The following is a 17,641-nucleotide window of genomic DNA, read 5'->3' on the forward strand; positions in this document are numbered from 1 at the left end:
CTGCAAGCCTCTGACCATATGAGTGGCCCTCCTCTGAACCCTCTTAAGATTCTCTGCATCCCTCTTGAAGTGCAGCATCCAAAACTGGACACAGTACTCCAACTGCGGCCTGACCAGTGCCGCATAGAGGGGAAGCATCACCTCCCTGGACCTGTTCACCATGTACCTGCTAATGCATGATAAAGTGCTGTTAGCCTTCTTGATCACTTCGTCACATTGACGACTCATGTTTGTCTTGGAGTCAGCTATGAGCACATCTACCTCGACTCCTGCATCTAAGCATTTTGTGACCTGGTCATAAAAAAAACAAGGTTAGTCAGGCAGGATCTACCTGCAGTGAACCTGTGCTGATTTCCTTTCAGCATTATTTCCCCTGCTAGGCTCCCACAAATGTGATCCTTAATGATTTTTTCTAAATTGAATTGACAGGTAGATTCATAATGGCTACACTTTATCTAAAAACAATCTCCCAGAGTACTGTGCAGGCTGGTTCTGAGATAGACATGTCAATAACGGTTATAGGTTCTTGCCCTTGCGGCTCCTTGGTGATCGTATTCCTGTGATGTGATGTCACTGGTTTATTGTTTGTTACTGATTAATGAATAAGGGATAATGCCTTCTATTTTAGAAATGTCTGTCCTTCCTGAGGTACCTGGGAGTTAGGGTGTATTAAGATCTGTCTGGTGGGAGACTCACTGGAAGGTTTGATTCCCCATTACTCTCATCCTGCTTAGTCTACCAGGGCTACATTGGCAGTGGTGCTTTGCTTGTCCCCTTAGACTCAGCCCCTGTCTACGTTGGAGACCAACCCCAGCTTTTGCCTTGCCCTAAATGTATTTCTGCTAGTATAAATCCCTTGTATAACCATGGTAAAGATCTAACAGCCACAGTTTACGCTTGCAATTTATCCTGCATTCAAACGGGTAGTTTCCAAAGTGCAAATGCTAGATGATAGGCTTGTGTGGGTTTCTTCATTCAACTGCAATGAGTGCTGGCAACTGGCGGCAATCCATGGTGCAGACTTTCTTAGATGACAACATTCTCTGACTTTCAAAGGATTAAGGTTTGATATTGATGACTTGCTGAGGGAACTGGGGTTTTTCTTCTTTTTTTTCCTTCAAAGGATTTTGGCTACACTATATGAGATGTACCTTTAGTATGGGAAGATGAAATAGGGTCAGACATGAAGTTATAGGCTCCAAGACTAGCAGGAATATCAAAGCTGGAAGTGTTGTAGATGCCTTGGTTCTCTTACTTTCCTTTCTGTACTTTCTCAAAGCCTTCAGATAAGATTTTTTTCAAGTAAATTTGCAAGACAGTGTTTGCAGTGTCAATTCTTCATCCTCAGGACTTTTCTTAGCTTTTCTTATTCCACATACAGTATTTTACTCCTTTTAATCCCATATGAACTCTGAGCATTAGCTTTCATATTTATTTAATTATTACAAAGAAACTCTCCAATATATACTCAACTTTTGTCTTCTATTTCTGTAATTACCTTTTTGTCACAAATGAATAAACATTAAATATGTTAGTGCAACTATTTTACAACAATTAGCTCACTGTCTTTGTTATGAGTAGCTACTTTGTATAAATGCATTTTCTTTTGTTCTTTTTAATATTTTATTGCAGAAGTATTAAATTGAAATTGCCAAGCACACAGACGTAAAGAATTACAATACTCATGAAGAAAACACCTGAGATTAATGTGGGACTCATCATTAGAATGATAGAGTAACATTTTGTATTTCACTGTAAATTTTCATGATTTCAGTATGAGTGTTTCTTTTTCTTTTGGGTAGACTGACTCAGGTGGATGCTTGACCTACTTCACATCATATTGTTGCTATTGTTTCTTTGATTATATGCAGTATATGGACTTTGATAGGTTTATTGGGCTTTTTAGAGTAGTTTTATTTTCCCTAGTTTTCAAAGAACCTGTATAATAAAAGAGAAGGGAGAGTGTTTATGATAGCTTCTTGTTCCATAATAAAAAACAATTAAATGGGAGCATGCTGTGCTTTTCTGATTATACAATAGTGGTATGTAGGGATTGGATGATTGCTTTAATAATATTTGCCTCCACTGTGTTATTCTTTTCAACAGGCTTTCAGATATTCAAATGGATCAATATGGATGTGCTCAGATCAAGAAAGGAGGCATACTTATGGCAACTAATTGTTCTGCACACCTCTACTGGGTCTGTAAAAAACCAGCAGGTATTGAGCTGTAGAATGAGTAGTTCAGTCCAGGTGGCCTTATGCCCATGACATCTGGGTGTATGATGATAAAAAAAAAAATATTTTGCCAACAGAATGTACCTCCAGATTTTGCAGATGGACAATGCTGCACGTTGAAACTTAAGTGGTATAAATCAGTTTAGCTCATTAATTTCAAAGGATCTCTGCTGATGTATAGCAGCTAATGATCTTGCCCCTTATCTCCACATTGTAATTTTAAAGTAGAAATTAGTATGCAAGCAGGGTTTAGAAAAGCATACGAACACACTATTTTTAACATAATGAATGCGTTTTGAAAGGTGATCTTGCAGTTTCTTCTATGGACCAACTCTGAGGAGTAAAATTGTGAGGTACTGTTATGCCGTGGTATCTTGTGATTATATCACGTGGTGGTTTGAGCATGATTTTAGAAATGGTAATTTTTTAATAAAACGTAGCTAGTGTGTAGAGTTCCTTTTGTGACCACAGAAATTACTAGTTTGATTGTATAAAAGTACTTATCCTACTAGAGATGTTCATTAAAATAGTATATATTTCACTTTAAATGAAACCTAGGTTTGCCCTGCTGTTCAAGCTTTCCAGTTTCATGTCCTGAAACAAAACTCTAAAGTAATTCTGTACAGCATGGAGCACATTAGAAATTGGTGCAGTAACCAATGAAAATCTAATGATGAAAACAGTTTTTAGCTTGTGCTCCTCCTGCTCATTAGTTTCTAGGACCCTGATGAAGGAAGCACTTAAACATTAGGTTAAGGTCATTACGAATCAGAACAACACTTAGTGTACTTGAGTCCAGTAGATACTTAAGTGTTGTCCTGAAAAGGGGATCCGTTTGCGAGATGGAGCGTAGTTATTCTAGGTGAATAAGTACTGTTTCTAGTTTAATTTCACTAGTTAAAGGAGCTGTTGACCAAGGTAATGTGTTCTCCATTATTCAGGCTCTATGTACTTGCCAGCCTTCTTACAAAAAGTTTCTTTTTCCTTGCAGATGTTGATATTTTTTTGGAGTATCCTGGGCATCTTTTGCTTTCTCTTGCTGAGTTGGCTCAGTACAAGACCCTAACAGAAGCCAAGTTCTACTGTGCAATGACAGCGACGTGTACTGGAATAAACAGTTGGCCATCCAAGTTTTCCCTCGTCTCAGGAACTGAAATGGTGACTGCAACCATTAGAAATACAGTTTACTTGAAAACAAGTAAGAATCCCTTTTTCTGATAATTATTTTTTGATTACACGTATATCATTTTAAATGAATTGCATTTTGTTTTCTTTTTTATAGTGTGAGCAGAAAGTCACTATAATATACTTCTGTTTCTGTCACTAGTAGGAGTCTACTACCATAGAGCTGAGCTTGGGAAGTTGAAGTGGGTGCTGGGATTCTCATTTGTGATGTTGGGCATCTTGGTTAGTTTTCCTCTTTGAATAAATGTAGATGATACTTGCCCACTTTGTAAACTGCTTTGGAATCTGTCACGGGGCAAGATCCCTAGGGTGGCCATGATACCCCTAGTGGCTCTGCAACTGACCCAAGGGCACCCTCTTGTCTTACCTGCCACATCTTGATGATAAAACAATAAAATCAGGAGGCTGCCCATGGGTCTTTGCATGGCCTTGGTCTGCCGTACCTCACAAACACTCACTGGTCCTTGGGCCCTTCACTGGACCTCACTCCTGTACTGTGCCACACAGGAAACCTTAAACCTTATGGGCTAAGTACGTGGCTCCAGACCTCTCCTATACCCGTCCCCGTGCCTCACAGTTACAAGGATGTTGTTATCTCTGTTGGGGCCCCGGCCTACTTGGCCTCTGCCCATTTAATATGGCTAGACCTTCTAGCCAAGGCCCACCATGTTGGATCTGGCTCTGAGGCACAAGTGCCAATTGGTTTCTTCCAGTCACCTGGCCCCTGCCTGTTGGGCCCCTGGACCTTGCCTGACTGCATGCCTCTGGCGCTGGGCCTTTGTCTTGTGTAGCTGCGCCCCTCTGGTGCCAGGCCCTCCAGCCCTTGTCTGGTTGTGCCCCTCTGGGTACTAATGAGGCCTCTGTACCTCCCCTTACAGCCTCATCCCAAACTTCGAGTACAAACAGTAATACAAACATAAGTCCCTGGGCTATAACGTAAAAATAATAATGAAACTGCACTCTGCCCCTTTAAGAAGGCAAACTTCCACCCCTGAGACAGTATGTCCTCTAGCCCTGGGCATCTTGTGGGCTCCTGGGGCATTTTTACATATGCATGCATCGGAGCACTGGGTGTTTTGAAAAGCGCCCAGGGCTGCAACACATGCAATTGTGTAAGTGGCGAAATGCACATCAGTGCTGAGAAAATGGCAGCGGTGCGCTTTTGAATGAAAACACTTTGGAGGTGCTTTAGTTGAAAAGCTCACCACTGCCATTTTCTCAGCACTGACGTGCATTTTGCTGCTTATGCAACTGCATGCGGCGCAGCACAGTTTATGTTAGCTTGTGTGCGCAGCAGACTCGATTAATTAAATCTGCTCCGAAGTGGCCAATCTCTGGTGGATCGCTGGAAAAAAAGTATGTATATAAATGCCCCTGGAGCCTTACTGCTCTTGTAGGCATCGAAGTAGGCAACCAAACGCCTGTGGGTAGCTCTCTTGGGCAGGGGCTCCTTCCCCTGGCAGTCTCCAGAAACAGTAGACTCTGCCAACCCCAGCCCTGAACTTTTATGGTCCCAGGGCTCTGCCTCCTTCCTGTCAGCTGATTGTGTGCAGGTGCTGGCTAATTACCTCATTAGCCTGTTGCTCTGGCAATCTGCAGCTGTGGAGCTCTGTCTAGCCTGTTGGGCTCCCTGGCTAGGTTGCTTCTGCCCTTAAAGGAGCAGGCACATCTTAGTGGCCTGCAACAACCCATGAATGGAACGCAAAAGCTGCAGCAAATCTCGCCTCAGTCCCACCGTTCCAGAGCTCCTGTGGCAACAAAAGCAGTTTGGTTCTATGTTTACAAGTAGGGAAGAGAGAGTTTAATTTGAAGTCAAATTGCAGGCAGGGCACCTTAGTGACTGACTGGTTCAGAGAGGCATGAGCTTTTGTAGGCAACAACCTACCTCATTAGATGCCAGGAATGAACATTCAAGGAAGCCTTGTTGGAAAGCTTATTGTTCTGCTTCATGGCGTATAGCTATGTGGTACTGGGCAGGAGTAGACTGCAGCAGCTATTGGCTGATTACAGGGAAGAGCATTTGAACTTTTATTTCTTCAGTATACGGAGTACACGTCTTCAAGGAGCAGTGCTGCATCACTGAAGACATGTATTGTGGGTATGAGACTGAATCTCAGAAGGCTGAATTTTGGGGTGCTTCAACTTTTTTAAGGATTCAAAAACTCATGTTATTTTACCCAAATAAATGCTGTGGTAATTGTATATAATTTATATTCTGATTATAAATGGGAAAAATATCAAAGGGGGAAAACATGAAGTGAGAAAACATGCAAGAGCTTTTGGAGGACAGGAAAGTTTAATTAATGATGCATTATACCATAAAATTCTGTTGATCCCTTTAATACTATTATGTAGTATGCACAGTTCTGACGTCATACTAATAAAATAAATACTCCAATTTTTAGTTAACTGTAAGTCTTTTTTACTAGTCCTCTAGCAGAATGGTAGGAAACCACAGCGAAGGACTTTTTCCTAGATGTACAGGCCATGTGATGTTTTTTAAGTCGTCAAAATTATAGTAAGTAAATAGCATGCAAAATAAAGGGAAATGCTCTTTCTCAGCTGTCTGGGTTAGAGTCTTTACTCATGCCCTCCTTCCTAGGTAAATTCAGACTGTGGCAGTCCGCTTGGTGGATTAACTAGCGATGAAACAAAGACCACCTGGCAAACAAACCATGTTTATAACTTCTACCCATGGCAGCTGTATCCAATTTTAGAAAGGCTTTTCTCTCAGATTGCGATGAGGGCTTAAATCCATTTGAGTACCTTGCACCAAGGGCTAAGCCAATCACATCAACAAACGGTTATATTCTGACATATTATGGTGTCTTTAGGACTTTTGATAAGTAGCTGTAGGATATGAACATTTTAAAAAATGGATTACATCATTTGATAAAAATATTATAGTATGGATTGGAATATAGGATACAGGGCACATCTATACAAGATGCTTTACTGTGCGGTAGAGCTAACTACTGCGCAGTAAGCATCTGTGTCTACACGTGCAGATGCTTACTGCGTAGTAATTGGCTCTAATTGTGAGTAAATTTGCTACCTGCAAATACAAGTAGTAAATTTACTCAAGATTACTGCGTAGTAGTGCATATGTAGAAGCCAAATGTGCTGCTGGGCAGTACGGGGTGGGAGATTTCTCCCTGCCCCTGGGAGCTGTCTGCTGCTGGGGCGGGCTCTGCCACTGGAACCCGGACAGGGAGTATGTCCCCCAGCCCCAGCGGCAGGGAGTTCCCAGCTCCAGCTCTGTGATTGGGGTGGGCAGGGCTGGGGTGCTTATCTCTCAGCGCCAGCTCCAGGGTCACAGGGCCAGCACTGGGAGGTTCTTTGAGCTAAGAATAAATGAGCTATTTGCAGTCTGTATAAAACAGAGGGCTTGTGGAAGATCGTAATCTATACATAGACTCAAAGTTAGTGGTATAAATGAAGAAAGGGAATTATTCACAGCCTAATAAGATGGCCCAAAGGTAAGGAAGAAAAAATTTAAGGAAGAAATGTTTTTACCAGCAATTAGGCGGTACGATTAACTCCCAAGGGGGAGAGTTAAGGTGACAGCATCTTTGCAGATACTCAGAAATGGGTTAATTAAGAAGTTTGTGGCAGTAATGTAGGAGGCAGTCTCTTACAATGCAAACTTCTTTCTGATGAACCCAGTCAGTTTCTCAACATTGAATGAATTAGTCATTGAATAGATTGAAATGAAGAAAACATTTCTCATTGTACTTACCAAAGAATATATCCCTGGTTAGGCAGGTTTAGAATCTCCCAGGTACTTAGTGGCTTCACCATTTCAGTGATCTGATTTTTTTAAACATGTAATGCTTCAATAACATTGTTTTAATTTCAAATGTAAAGGACTGTGATAGAGTCTAGTAAATTCTTAATGTAGTGTTGTCATTTTTGGTGTTGCATTTTAAATGCATTTTGCTCTTTAGAAAACAATTTCTAAACAATTTGATTTAACTAAAGAAGAATTTGAACTTGTTTTTTGAAAAAAAAAACCTAAAAAAAAGTATCTACCCTGGCTACCTAAGGAACTGGGATCTCAGATCTGAGTCTCTAAAGGTTAGATTCTTGAGTCCCAGTATGGATTAATAATATAACTGGCTTTACATTCATAGGTGCTGAACATACTTGGCTAGCTTTTAATTTTAAAGAACTCAATGTCTTATTACAGAAGTATATATATAGATTTAGGTGCTTAGTTTTAGGCAACCTCATTTAGAAATTTTGACTTGAACGCTTTGGCCTGGGCTCTTTTGATCTGATTCCCCCTTCCACCACATTGATATTTTGTGGGTGACTTCTTGGCTCAGAGGGTAATGTTGATTGTAAGGATGACAAAATATTTGCTCTGAAACGTGACATTAGAAAATAGAGCTGTGTGATTAAGACAGTTTATGTCATTTGAAACCCAGATGCTGCTAGCTGTTTTTATCCAACACACACTCTTATCTGGTTCTCACTCATGGTAATAATGCCACTGTGTGCATAGGAGATTGTAAAGAAAATGGGAATTAAAATGAAAGAAGTCATTATTCAGAGTTGTAAACCTGCTGTTAATATTTGAAACGTTCTGTGTTTCGCAATCTGAAGGCTGTGTTTCTGGGCGATATGGATATGGATGTAGGGAAGCCTGCCCCAACTGCCGTAATAACCTACCTTGCAATAGCTTGACTGGGATTTGTGATGAAAACACCCGTTGTCTTGCTCCCTTCAGCACCAGGAGTTGTGTAATAAGTAAGTTCTAACAAAGGGTGCCATGAAACAGCTGCTTTTATACTGCGTTTTCTGGTTTTAATCCACATAAAAATTAGCTGGTTTGGTTTTGGGATCAGGGAAGACATTGACATGAGTCTAGAAGCTCTTGCCCAAGCTCTTTCATTTTTCACCAGTTAGTCTTTGAAACTTTGTTTATGTGTATGGGTTGGTGTTTAACAAGAGACCTAGAATATCTCCTTGCCCTGAAGCTTCTGCTTCCCAGCACTTCACAATGAGCTTGATTGCTGCCGCCTTCGTGAAAGAACCTACAGTGATTGTGTTGGATGCTACCATTTTCCTATAACATAAAGAACAAGTAGAGCAGCAGTGCAGGCTTCCCACTTTAATGTGCCAACAGCTGTGGCCTTCATGCACATTTAATTTAGTTGGTGAAGACTGTCATAAAAGTTTTCATGCCAGTGTATGAGTGAGATGGCTTCTTTTCTTGCTTCATATTTTTGCCCCTAGTTAATCTGCTTTGCTGTTACATAGAGAATAAAATTTGACCCTGGTTCCCCACTGTGAAGACAGTCCCCAGTAGGGGTAGCACTGCCATAGTCAAGTTTTATATTACCGTTCTTTACTGTTACCAGTGCAAAGGATGTGGAGGAAGTACACGGGACTCTCTATACTCCAACTTTTACCAGCTCACTTGGAAATTTTGGCTCACTGGTATAAGTTTGAGAAGCCATGAGAGCAGCACCTTAATTATATCTCTTGATTGGATTTGTGTGTATGATCATTTACTTGCATTTGCTTTTGTCCCAAAACTCAAAATGCAGTAAGTACCAGATTTCTAAACATGGAGAAGAATCACCTACGTCCAGGGAAGCTTAAATTCTTACAGGCAAAGACAGACCAAGGGAAGAGGATAAAATGTACAAGAAAGTGATGGGAATGATCTTAGATTCATAATTTATTTATGTAAGAGGGTTTTATTGTTTTGCTTTTGAAGTTCTATATGCTTAGTTTCCACCCATCCTGACAATTCACTTGTCCTATGCATCAATTTCCAGCTGCAGAACCAATATCTCTCCCTCCCTCCTTAAAGTCGAACAGCTTATGTATGAAGTAAACAAATAAAATCAGATGACTGAACAAGTACAGTGAAGTAAGAGCTGCGTTGCATAGTATAAAGTTATTGTAGGGAGAGGAAAATCCTATAAAGAAGTTATGTGAAAGAACACCTGCATTTTGCATCAGCACTTAAATTTTGCTCTGAGCAGTGCATTTTTATCAGTGCATATGCTAAAAACAGAAGCAGCTAGAGTAACATGTCCACACTGCAGCAGTGTTATTTATCATGGAGGCCTGAGAATAATAGGCAACATCATAATAGAGGTCAGGGGTATAGGATTAAGCAAACTAATAATCTTTGTTCCTTTAACACCTTTTGCTCCAAATGCACACTTAATCAGATATATAGATAGGGAACTGGTGCTGCAGACAGCAACAGTGGCCTGCTTCTCCAGTAACTTCATTGAAGCCAGTGGGATTACATCAGTGTAAAACTGACCTGGTGCACGGAATGGTAAGACCTTTGCAAACTGTACAGATGGAGCTACAGCCACTTCCGGAGGACAGCAGCTGAGCTAATATTTACACAGGAGATGCTGTTCAAAGCTAGTGTTTCAAGAGATTTTCACTAAGTAAATCAGGGCTAATGCCACATTAAAATTAGTATAGTGACTTGTCTGTGCAATCTAGAAATTGTATTTTCTGTATGTGAGAAGATTCACACTTTACTCTCTCATCCTTCAAAAAGTCTCATGACTTGATGCAGGACCCTTGTGTACCTAAGTATTTCTAGGATCACAGTCTTAACAAAGGTGCTGACATATGTCCAGCTGTCTCTCATGTGCACACTATATAGGTTTTATGGCTTACTGGTCTACCACCAATGTCTATGTGTAGTCTTCTCAGGACAGGTAAGGCAGTAACTGCAGTGGACTTTTTTTAATGCCTGTCACCTTGCACAGGTCCTGCACAAAGCCTATGAATCACCCAAATCCCACTTTTGCTGCCAAACGAAGGCATAAGTAGGTCTTTGAACAGTGAATAAGCTCTGTATCGGCCCTTTTCACAGTGAGTTTTTTCACTTAAAATGAAATGCATGCTATTTTGTGAATGCAAAGAATGTTGAGATTTTTTTAATGGTAAATGTCTGTAATTTTATTTTTGACATGACACACCAGTGCTGTCTTTATTTTTATTTTTTTTTAGGCACAGTCAGTTTAAAATGTCCAGAACTTGGTTGGCAATACTGGAAGAGGTATTGTTACTTTATCCTTCCAGCTAATTGGAAACCTTGGAAGGATGCCAATACTACCTGCAGTCGGTACAGAGGTGCTGAACTCCTTTGGTTTGAAAGTGTGGAAGAACTGGTACAGTTATTAAGATCATCCCTTTTCTCCTGTTAATGAGCTGGTTGGCCTAGGGTTGGAGTACTTCAGAATACTGGCACTGTAAAGGTGTAATAGTAGAGGCTGTTCTTTTCACACTTACATGGAACAGTAAACATCACAAAGGTTGTACATGTGAAGAATATGATTCACTAGGCATCCAGGGAATTTGTTTGACCTTGTTGGGGATTTTCTGGCATGGAAAGCCAGCATATTTGGACTCTTAGATAACACCATTTTTCCCTTCTCTTAGTTTCTTTTCTTTTCTTATTTGGATAAAAATAATCAACCCACAGATGCCTTTTATTTCCATGTTCCTTTTTATTTCTGAAAACTTGTTTGCAGACTTGGATAACAGCAGTTGTGTTTGGAGAAACATGGACAGGATTGCAAGATATAAATCAAGATGGTATCTGGTCATGGGCACATGAAGATAGTGCATCTAGTGTTTTGCCATGGTTTGTATATGAAATAATTAGGAGTTGTTTTGATGTTTAGTTTAATGTGTTTGTGCTACAAAAGCACAGTAAAACAGAAGTCTTATCTGTTTTACTATGCAGATGCAAAAGAAATCTCAGTTTTATTACAGCCTTAGACATATTGTTAACATGAATATTTCAGTAAAATCTTATGAAGTCCATTGCACTCTGTACAGGAAAATATTTAGGCATTGTTTCATAGAACACTGAATATATATATATATATATTTATGAACAGTATGTATATATTAATAACATATTTACAATCACATTAGGAGGCCCAATTTAGACCTCTCTTGATTCATGCAAAAATAAGGCATGTGATTGAAAAAAGGCATTACAGTTCGGTGAGTGTAGTCTTCATCATCCTGTTCATAAATTTGTGAACTTCTTCTGACAGCTAGTTAGGTTGTCTACTTCAACTACTCCTATTAACAGGATATTCCAGAACTCTACTTCTCTAATGGAAAGAAGCCTTCTTCTGATTTCCAGCCTAACTTTTGTGTTCAGATTTGGTCTATTTTTTTTGTGCCCACATTTTCCTAAATAGCTTTTCTTCCATCTTCATGGAAAAACAATCCTGTCTCCCCTCAGCTTTCATTTTTTTCACACACGAAACAAACCAGCCTTTTAGACTGCTCCTGTCATATAGGCTCTCCATTCTCTCAATATGTATTAGTAACCATTCTCTTCACCTGTTTGTTTGAATTCCTCTTGTGCATAGTCATCCAACATATTGTACACAATATTTCTGTATAATACTTTAAACTAGGGGTCACAGCAGCGGTCTGTATTGCGCTGTGTTGTGCTCAGGCCAGGCGGCGGTGCTGGGGGGGGGCCATGGCGAATTTTTGGGGGCCAGCAGCCCCCCATGTAGCCCCGCTCCCAGCGCTGTCTGGCACACCTCAGCCTCAGCTTGCAGCCAGCCGGGCTGGCATGCAGATCCAGGGGCACACAACCCTTGTTCCGGCCAGCGTGCAGATCCCGGGGCACACAACCCTCCCTCCTGGGGTGTATGTTCGCCCCCTGGGCAAGCCGCTCGCAGCTCCGCTGCCCTGGGTGTACAGGGCCTGCCCTTGCTCCAGCCCTACTCCCTTCCTCCCTGCCTTTGGGTGGGGGGGTGCAGATTGAGGCCCCAGCAGTGAGGGAGGAAGTGGGGCTAGGGCTGGGGCCTCAATCTGCTCTGGTTCCCCCCTCCAGCCTTCTCCCCTTCCCCACCCCTTCCCCCACAGACTTACCTGCTGGGGAGGCATGCTCCCAAATATGGTTTTTCTCCCTCTGCCTAGATCTGCCCCCACTTCCCTCCTCACAGACTTACCTGCTGTGGGGGTGGAGGGTGGTGCGCAGTAGATCTTAGGTTACTTTTAAATGCCAAAGTTGATCTCCTACTTAAAAAGGTTGGAGACCACTGCTTTAAACAATATAAAATCATTGTAGTGGTATAATTCCAAACTTAAACTCATTCAAGGCAGGCAGTGGTCCAGCTGCATGCCTAGCCCTGATTGTACCAGTCAATAAGTCTTTGTCCTTTCTTTTGAAGCTTTTGTAATATCTGACATTTTAAAACACTTTTATCATTAAAAATCCATTTGTCAGAATGGTGAGTGGATACTGTTCTCTATAACAATATGGAAGGAGGGTTTTTTTTGGAATCTTATTTGTCTTATATTCTAGGAACACCACAGACTGTTGATGAAGAAATTCTCCCCCTTCCTCACTGCTGTTTTTTTTGTTAATCCCTGGTGGGCAGTCAGAGACAGTTTTCATATTAGATTGTAGGAATTTTTATTCCTTTGCAGTGGATTATTTTTTCCATGTCTCTTCCAACTCATGTTCATTGTTCTTGCTGTCCTTCCCTCAGTCCATCCCAGTTTACTGACATCTTAGGTGAGTTAGATACAGTCCAAAAAGAACTGATACCCTGAATTGTGTTTTTATTTTCTTCAACAGGTTAGTCCTAAAAAAGAAGAAAAGACAGCATAGATGTGTTGAATTGACAGCTGATAAATACGTGTCTGTAGCAGACTGTAACAAAGCCAAGGGGTGGGTGTGCAAGAAGGCAGCAGAACCAGGTTTGAAGTCTGTTGATTTATATTAATTTTTGTGGAATTTCCTTTGAGCAGTGGGCCAGTATGTGAAAGGTTTAAGTATGAATTGAATAATGCCTATACCTTGTTCTGTCTTTGCATGGGGATGAATTCCCACTTTATCAAAATTAGCTTACCCTATGTGGTTGAAGAGGGCTCCCTGACGGCTGAGTGAGCCAGTGAGCCCCCAGCTGAGTGAGGAAGCAGATAGCTCTCCAGTCCCGATGCTGCTCAACTTCTGGCTCCTGTGGGAATCTGGAAGCCACACAGCACCAGGATGGGGATGAGGGGCAAAGAGCAACCTCCTCCAGGTGCTAATTGGCTCCTGGGGAGAGCTGGAAGCAGAGCAGCACCAGGATGGGGGACAGAGAACTCCCTCATTCCCTGTGGCCCTCAGCTGGTGTAGCTGACCAGGAGCAATTTTGCTATCAGTTAGCATCTACATGAGTGTTGCCGCACTCATCTAGATCATCAATCTAGTACCTGTATTTACTCAAGGTCTCCCTCAGCCACAGAGGCATTGACACCAACAGCTAGGAGGAGCAAGCTGCTGACCGTTCGGTATGGCACCACGTGGTCCACCAAGGTGTGCACCACTTCAAAGCCCAACGACTCAATATTGAGCCAGAACAGCAGGGGTGGAGGAAGGAGAAGGAGACCAACCGAGGGCTGTGAATCCCACTCCCCCATGCAACAACATGCCCCCATTGCCGAAGAACATGTGTATCCAGAATCAGGCTCCTCAGTCACCTGAGGACCCATCAAGCCTAATGGATGTCATCCTCGTCTGTGAGGGACTGCTGACAATGACAACGACCATGCAGTAGATTAGTAAAGCTTCTCATGTAGACGTGCCCAGTATAATTTGTATATGAACAGACATTGTCAATACAGGCTGCTCCCTGATACTGCTGGGCATCTGAAGTTTTATAGAAAACATAATGTTGTACATATTTTCCAGAAATGGCTCCTATTAGCTTTATTATTATTTATGTTTAAATGTTGGCTGTGAAGAAATGCAAAAAAGGTCTCATGTTTCACTGTCAGCAAATGGCTGGTATTTACAGACTGTGCTTAATGACTATTCATATAAGGAATTAAACATCTTAAGGTAGTTGAGTAATGACTCCTAGCCATTCCATTAAAATCTCAGATGGTAAAGGGTAGTGAATATGAACTGCAACACATGTACATTTTATCAATATACATTAATCTATAACTATCATCTCATCTGTTATATACTATGGCAATCTTCTAGTAAACCATCAGTGAGTGAAACTTTTTTCTTTCTTCAGATCTTGACGTGTTCATGGGCTTTTGGGATACGGTAACAGTCTTTCCAGCATTGAGACTGTCTAATAACTACACTAACCATACACTGGCCAGAGAACAATGTGTAAAGCAGGAACGTGGGTGCCTTGGCTATATGCTTTGGAGAGATGTTTATTTACTGATACCTAACTCTGAATTGGTTATTGGTGGATTTGCACCCAGTGTCACATACCTAAAATCAGGTAGTATACCTTATTTGGATATATCAGTAAATTTTCCCCCGTTAAATAAAATTTCTTCATATACCAGCTAGCAGCATGAGGCTTAAGTGAACACTGTGCATAGTTTTTAAAAATTCTGTTCTGGCTTAAATTCTAGTGACCCCTAGCTGAAAATCGCTAACATTTCATTTATTGTAAAGGGAAGGAACAATTTATTCAGCATGTTTTCTGTGAGAAAATGTCCCTTCTAACCATAACGGTTTTTTCCCGAGATTGGTATGTGTTTCATTTTTTTTGAAGCTTGTAATGTTGGATACTATGGACTGTCATGTGAACAGGAATGCTCACGTTGCTATTGGGACATGCCATGCAATAGCGTATCTGGAGAGTGTGTGGACAGTGTTGTTTGTGCTGCACCAGAAGATGTAGGGGCCTGTGATTTAGGTAAGCATTTATTTTAAAATCTTATCTGTTTGATAATTGGGATTAAAACTGAGCGTTCCTTCTTCCAAAGTTTTAAATAAAAAACCCATAATGTGGTAGTGGATCCAGATCTTCCATAATTTTTTTATTTTTATGGTATGCAATGTTTCCTTATAGCCAAATAAGCTTACATGGGAACATGAAGATAGTGCCTCTGGTTTTTTGCCATGGTATGTATATGAAGCAATCAGGGTATTTTGGTGTTCAGTTCAATATGTTTGTGTTACAAGGGCATAGTAGAATAGCAGTGTTATTTAAAACAACTCGTAGTATGTTATTTTTCTTATTTTTAAATTTGTGGGAAAGCTTCATTAGTATGCAGTAAGGCAGGATCTGCATTTGCCTTCACTAGTGTACATTTCCGGTAACTCCATAAACTTAGCCTCCACTGGTGTGGTTCAGTGGTAGAATCCTTGCCCTCCACGTGGGAGACCAGGGTTTGATTCCTGGACATGCATATAACTATAGCCACTGAGGCACCGAATGGCCAGACTTGGTCTGGGATTAGGATCCTGACTCAATGGTCTGAAGGGGGGATGGAAGGTCTGGGCAGCCTCGTCTCCTCCATACTGCTGCCTAGGTGTTTGTGTTAAAGGTCCTGGTGACCTGTCATGCATACACTATGATCCAGAAGGATTGATGATTGTCTACTAAACTATCGTGTAGTTACGCCAGATCTACACTAATATATAGCAGAATTAAGGTGACAAACCCTTCGTGTAAGCTGATTGGCTTTACTGACATACAATGTAGCTATAATAATAATAGGCTTATTCTGTCTGTCTGGAGCACTCTTGATAGGTTGTCTCAGCAGCTAATCACAATGCTTACTGAAACAAGCAATACAGACAGGATAACTATGTTATTCTTATAGATCCCGAGGTATTTTAAATAGATCTGCAGGCAAGTCAGAGCTAGAATGAAGTGCCCGGGTCCCCCACTGCAGAGCGGACAGGCTTCACTGAAGTGGGGGGGAAGCCTTGAGGCCCCGGGGGGCGCTGCCATGGTGGAGGGAAACACCAGGGTCCCCTGCAGCTCAGGGGGTGCGTGATCCTCCAGCTGCAGGAGACGCAGGCAGGCTCTGGGAGAGGGGGGAAAAAAAAAAAGATCGGGCCCCTCGCTGCTTCCCCCCACCCCTGCTCAGTGGAGCCTACCCATCAGGTCATGCAGTCCCTGAGCTGCGGGGGAGAGGGTGGGGCAGTACTTCCCTCTGTGGCGGCAGTGCCACCTAGGGCTGCCCAGGTGGGTTTCTAGCTGTGCAGGTGCAGCCCCAGGTTGCAGGCAGCACCCACTGGATCCAGTGGTGAATGGGGCACTGGAAGCCTGCGTGTGCCCAGGGAACCTTAGGCTTGGCAGGCTTCCAGCACCCTGTGTACCATCCCTGCCACCTGGGACTGCCTGGGAATGGGCTGGCTGCCCTGGGACGGCAGCAGGAGGGTGGCTAGGTGTGCTGGCAGCTGGGAAGGTGGCGGGGATGGTGCATGGAGCACTGGAAGCCCACCAAACCTGGGCTTCCCCGAGCACGCCTGAGCTTCCAGCGCCCCGTGTACTGTCCCCGCTGCCTACTCTGGATAGGGCCCTTGTACGCATGAGGAATATCGCTGTTATTTGTTACATAGCAAACCAAAATACATGGGATGTGTTTTAGTTTGCTACATAAAAACGTAATTCATCACTGAATGTGTACACTGTTACAAAATGTAATGGTAACATGCTGCCAAGTGTGTACACTGTTACGCAGTTACATCATTAAAAAGGGCAATTTCCTCACGTGTACAAGGGCCCTTAGTCATGTGTACAAGGGCCCATTCTCTGACTATGAGCAAATCACAATGCCAGACTTTTGACAAAATATGTATTTATATTCCTCAGCCTGTGTTTACACATGGACAGCTTTACATGTAGCCTTGTCAAGGGTGAGAATTTTTATTCTGTTTGAATTATTCAGTCAAAGGAAAACTAAAAATCCTGTATTTAAAGAAATACTTTTGCAATAAAAATTTAATCGCAAATGTTTTGTGAGTTTCAGCTTTTATATATTAAATTTCTTCCACGTTCTCCTGAAGAGAGAAATAGAGAGCTTTTCACTGTGGTGCCTGTAGAAGAATCATGTTTAATAAATGCATTTCAAACATCTCTTTTTAATACTTGGGGAAGAAAGCTTTTAAACCAATCTGGGCAAAATCAAAGGGATGCAGTCAAGACTGATAAAACTGACATATGTGTCTGGATTAATAGACCTGGGTCACTCCCTTGCTGTACCTTTTTCTGTGGAATTTTTTAGGTGCTAAAATTATATTTCAGGACCTTGCCATCTCATGTGCTTGCATCTTCTGGCCTGTGCCTGAGAACAGATAGTCATAGAGGAGTAGTGGTGTGGTGTGGAGATTTTAGGCCTGGTGTTTCTTGTGTTTCCCTGAGAAAGTATGGTGTTTTCTCACATATTATATAACTTTCCTCCCAAAATCAGCTCCCCCCCCCCAAAAAAAAAAATTTTGGGGG

General features: G+C 41.8%; 1 protein-coding gene across 1 annotated transcript in view; it reads left to right on the plus strand.

The window, feature by feature from the left end:
- Positions 1-17,641, plus strand: part of LOC109289781 — a 97,459-nt gene that overhangs the window by 25,339 nt on the left and 54,479 nt on the right. Inside the window, exons 13-20 of the mRNA XM_019505984.1 lie at positions 2,107-2,219; positions 3,229-3,435; positions 8,031-8,174; positions 10,419-10,579; positions 10,943-11,055; positions 13,027-13,148; positions 14,459-14,677; positions 14,957-15,100. Of these exons, the coding sequence (XP_019361529.1) occupies positions 2,107-2,219; positions 3,229-3,435; positions 8,031-8,174; positions 10,419-10,579; positions 10,943-11,055; positions 13,027-13,148; positions 14,459-14,677; positions 14,957-15,100 (1,223 nt within the window). The remainder of the gene's footprint in view (positions 1-2,106; positions 2,220-3,228; positions 3,436-8,030; positions 8,175-10,418; positions 10,580-10,942; positions 11,056-13,026; positions 13,149-14,458; positions 14,678-14,956; positions 15,101-17,641) is intronic.

The sequence above is a fragment of the Gavialis gangeticus genome, unplaced genomic scaffold (genome assembly GCF_001723915.1).
Source record: "Gavialis gangeticus isolate Ggan-Ray unplaced genomic scaffold, GavGan_comp1, whole genome shotgun sequence".
Classification (NCBI taxonomy): Eukaryota; Metazoa; Chordata; order Crocodylia; family Gavialidae; genus Gavialis; species Gavialis gangeticus.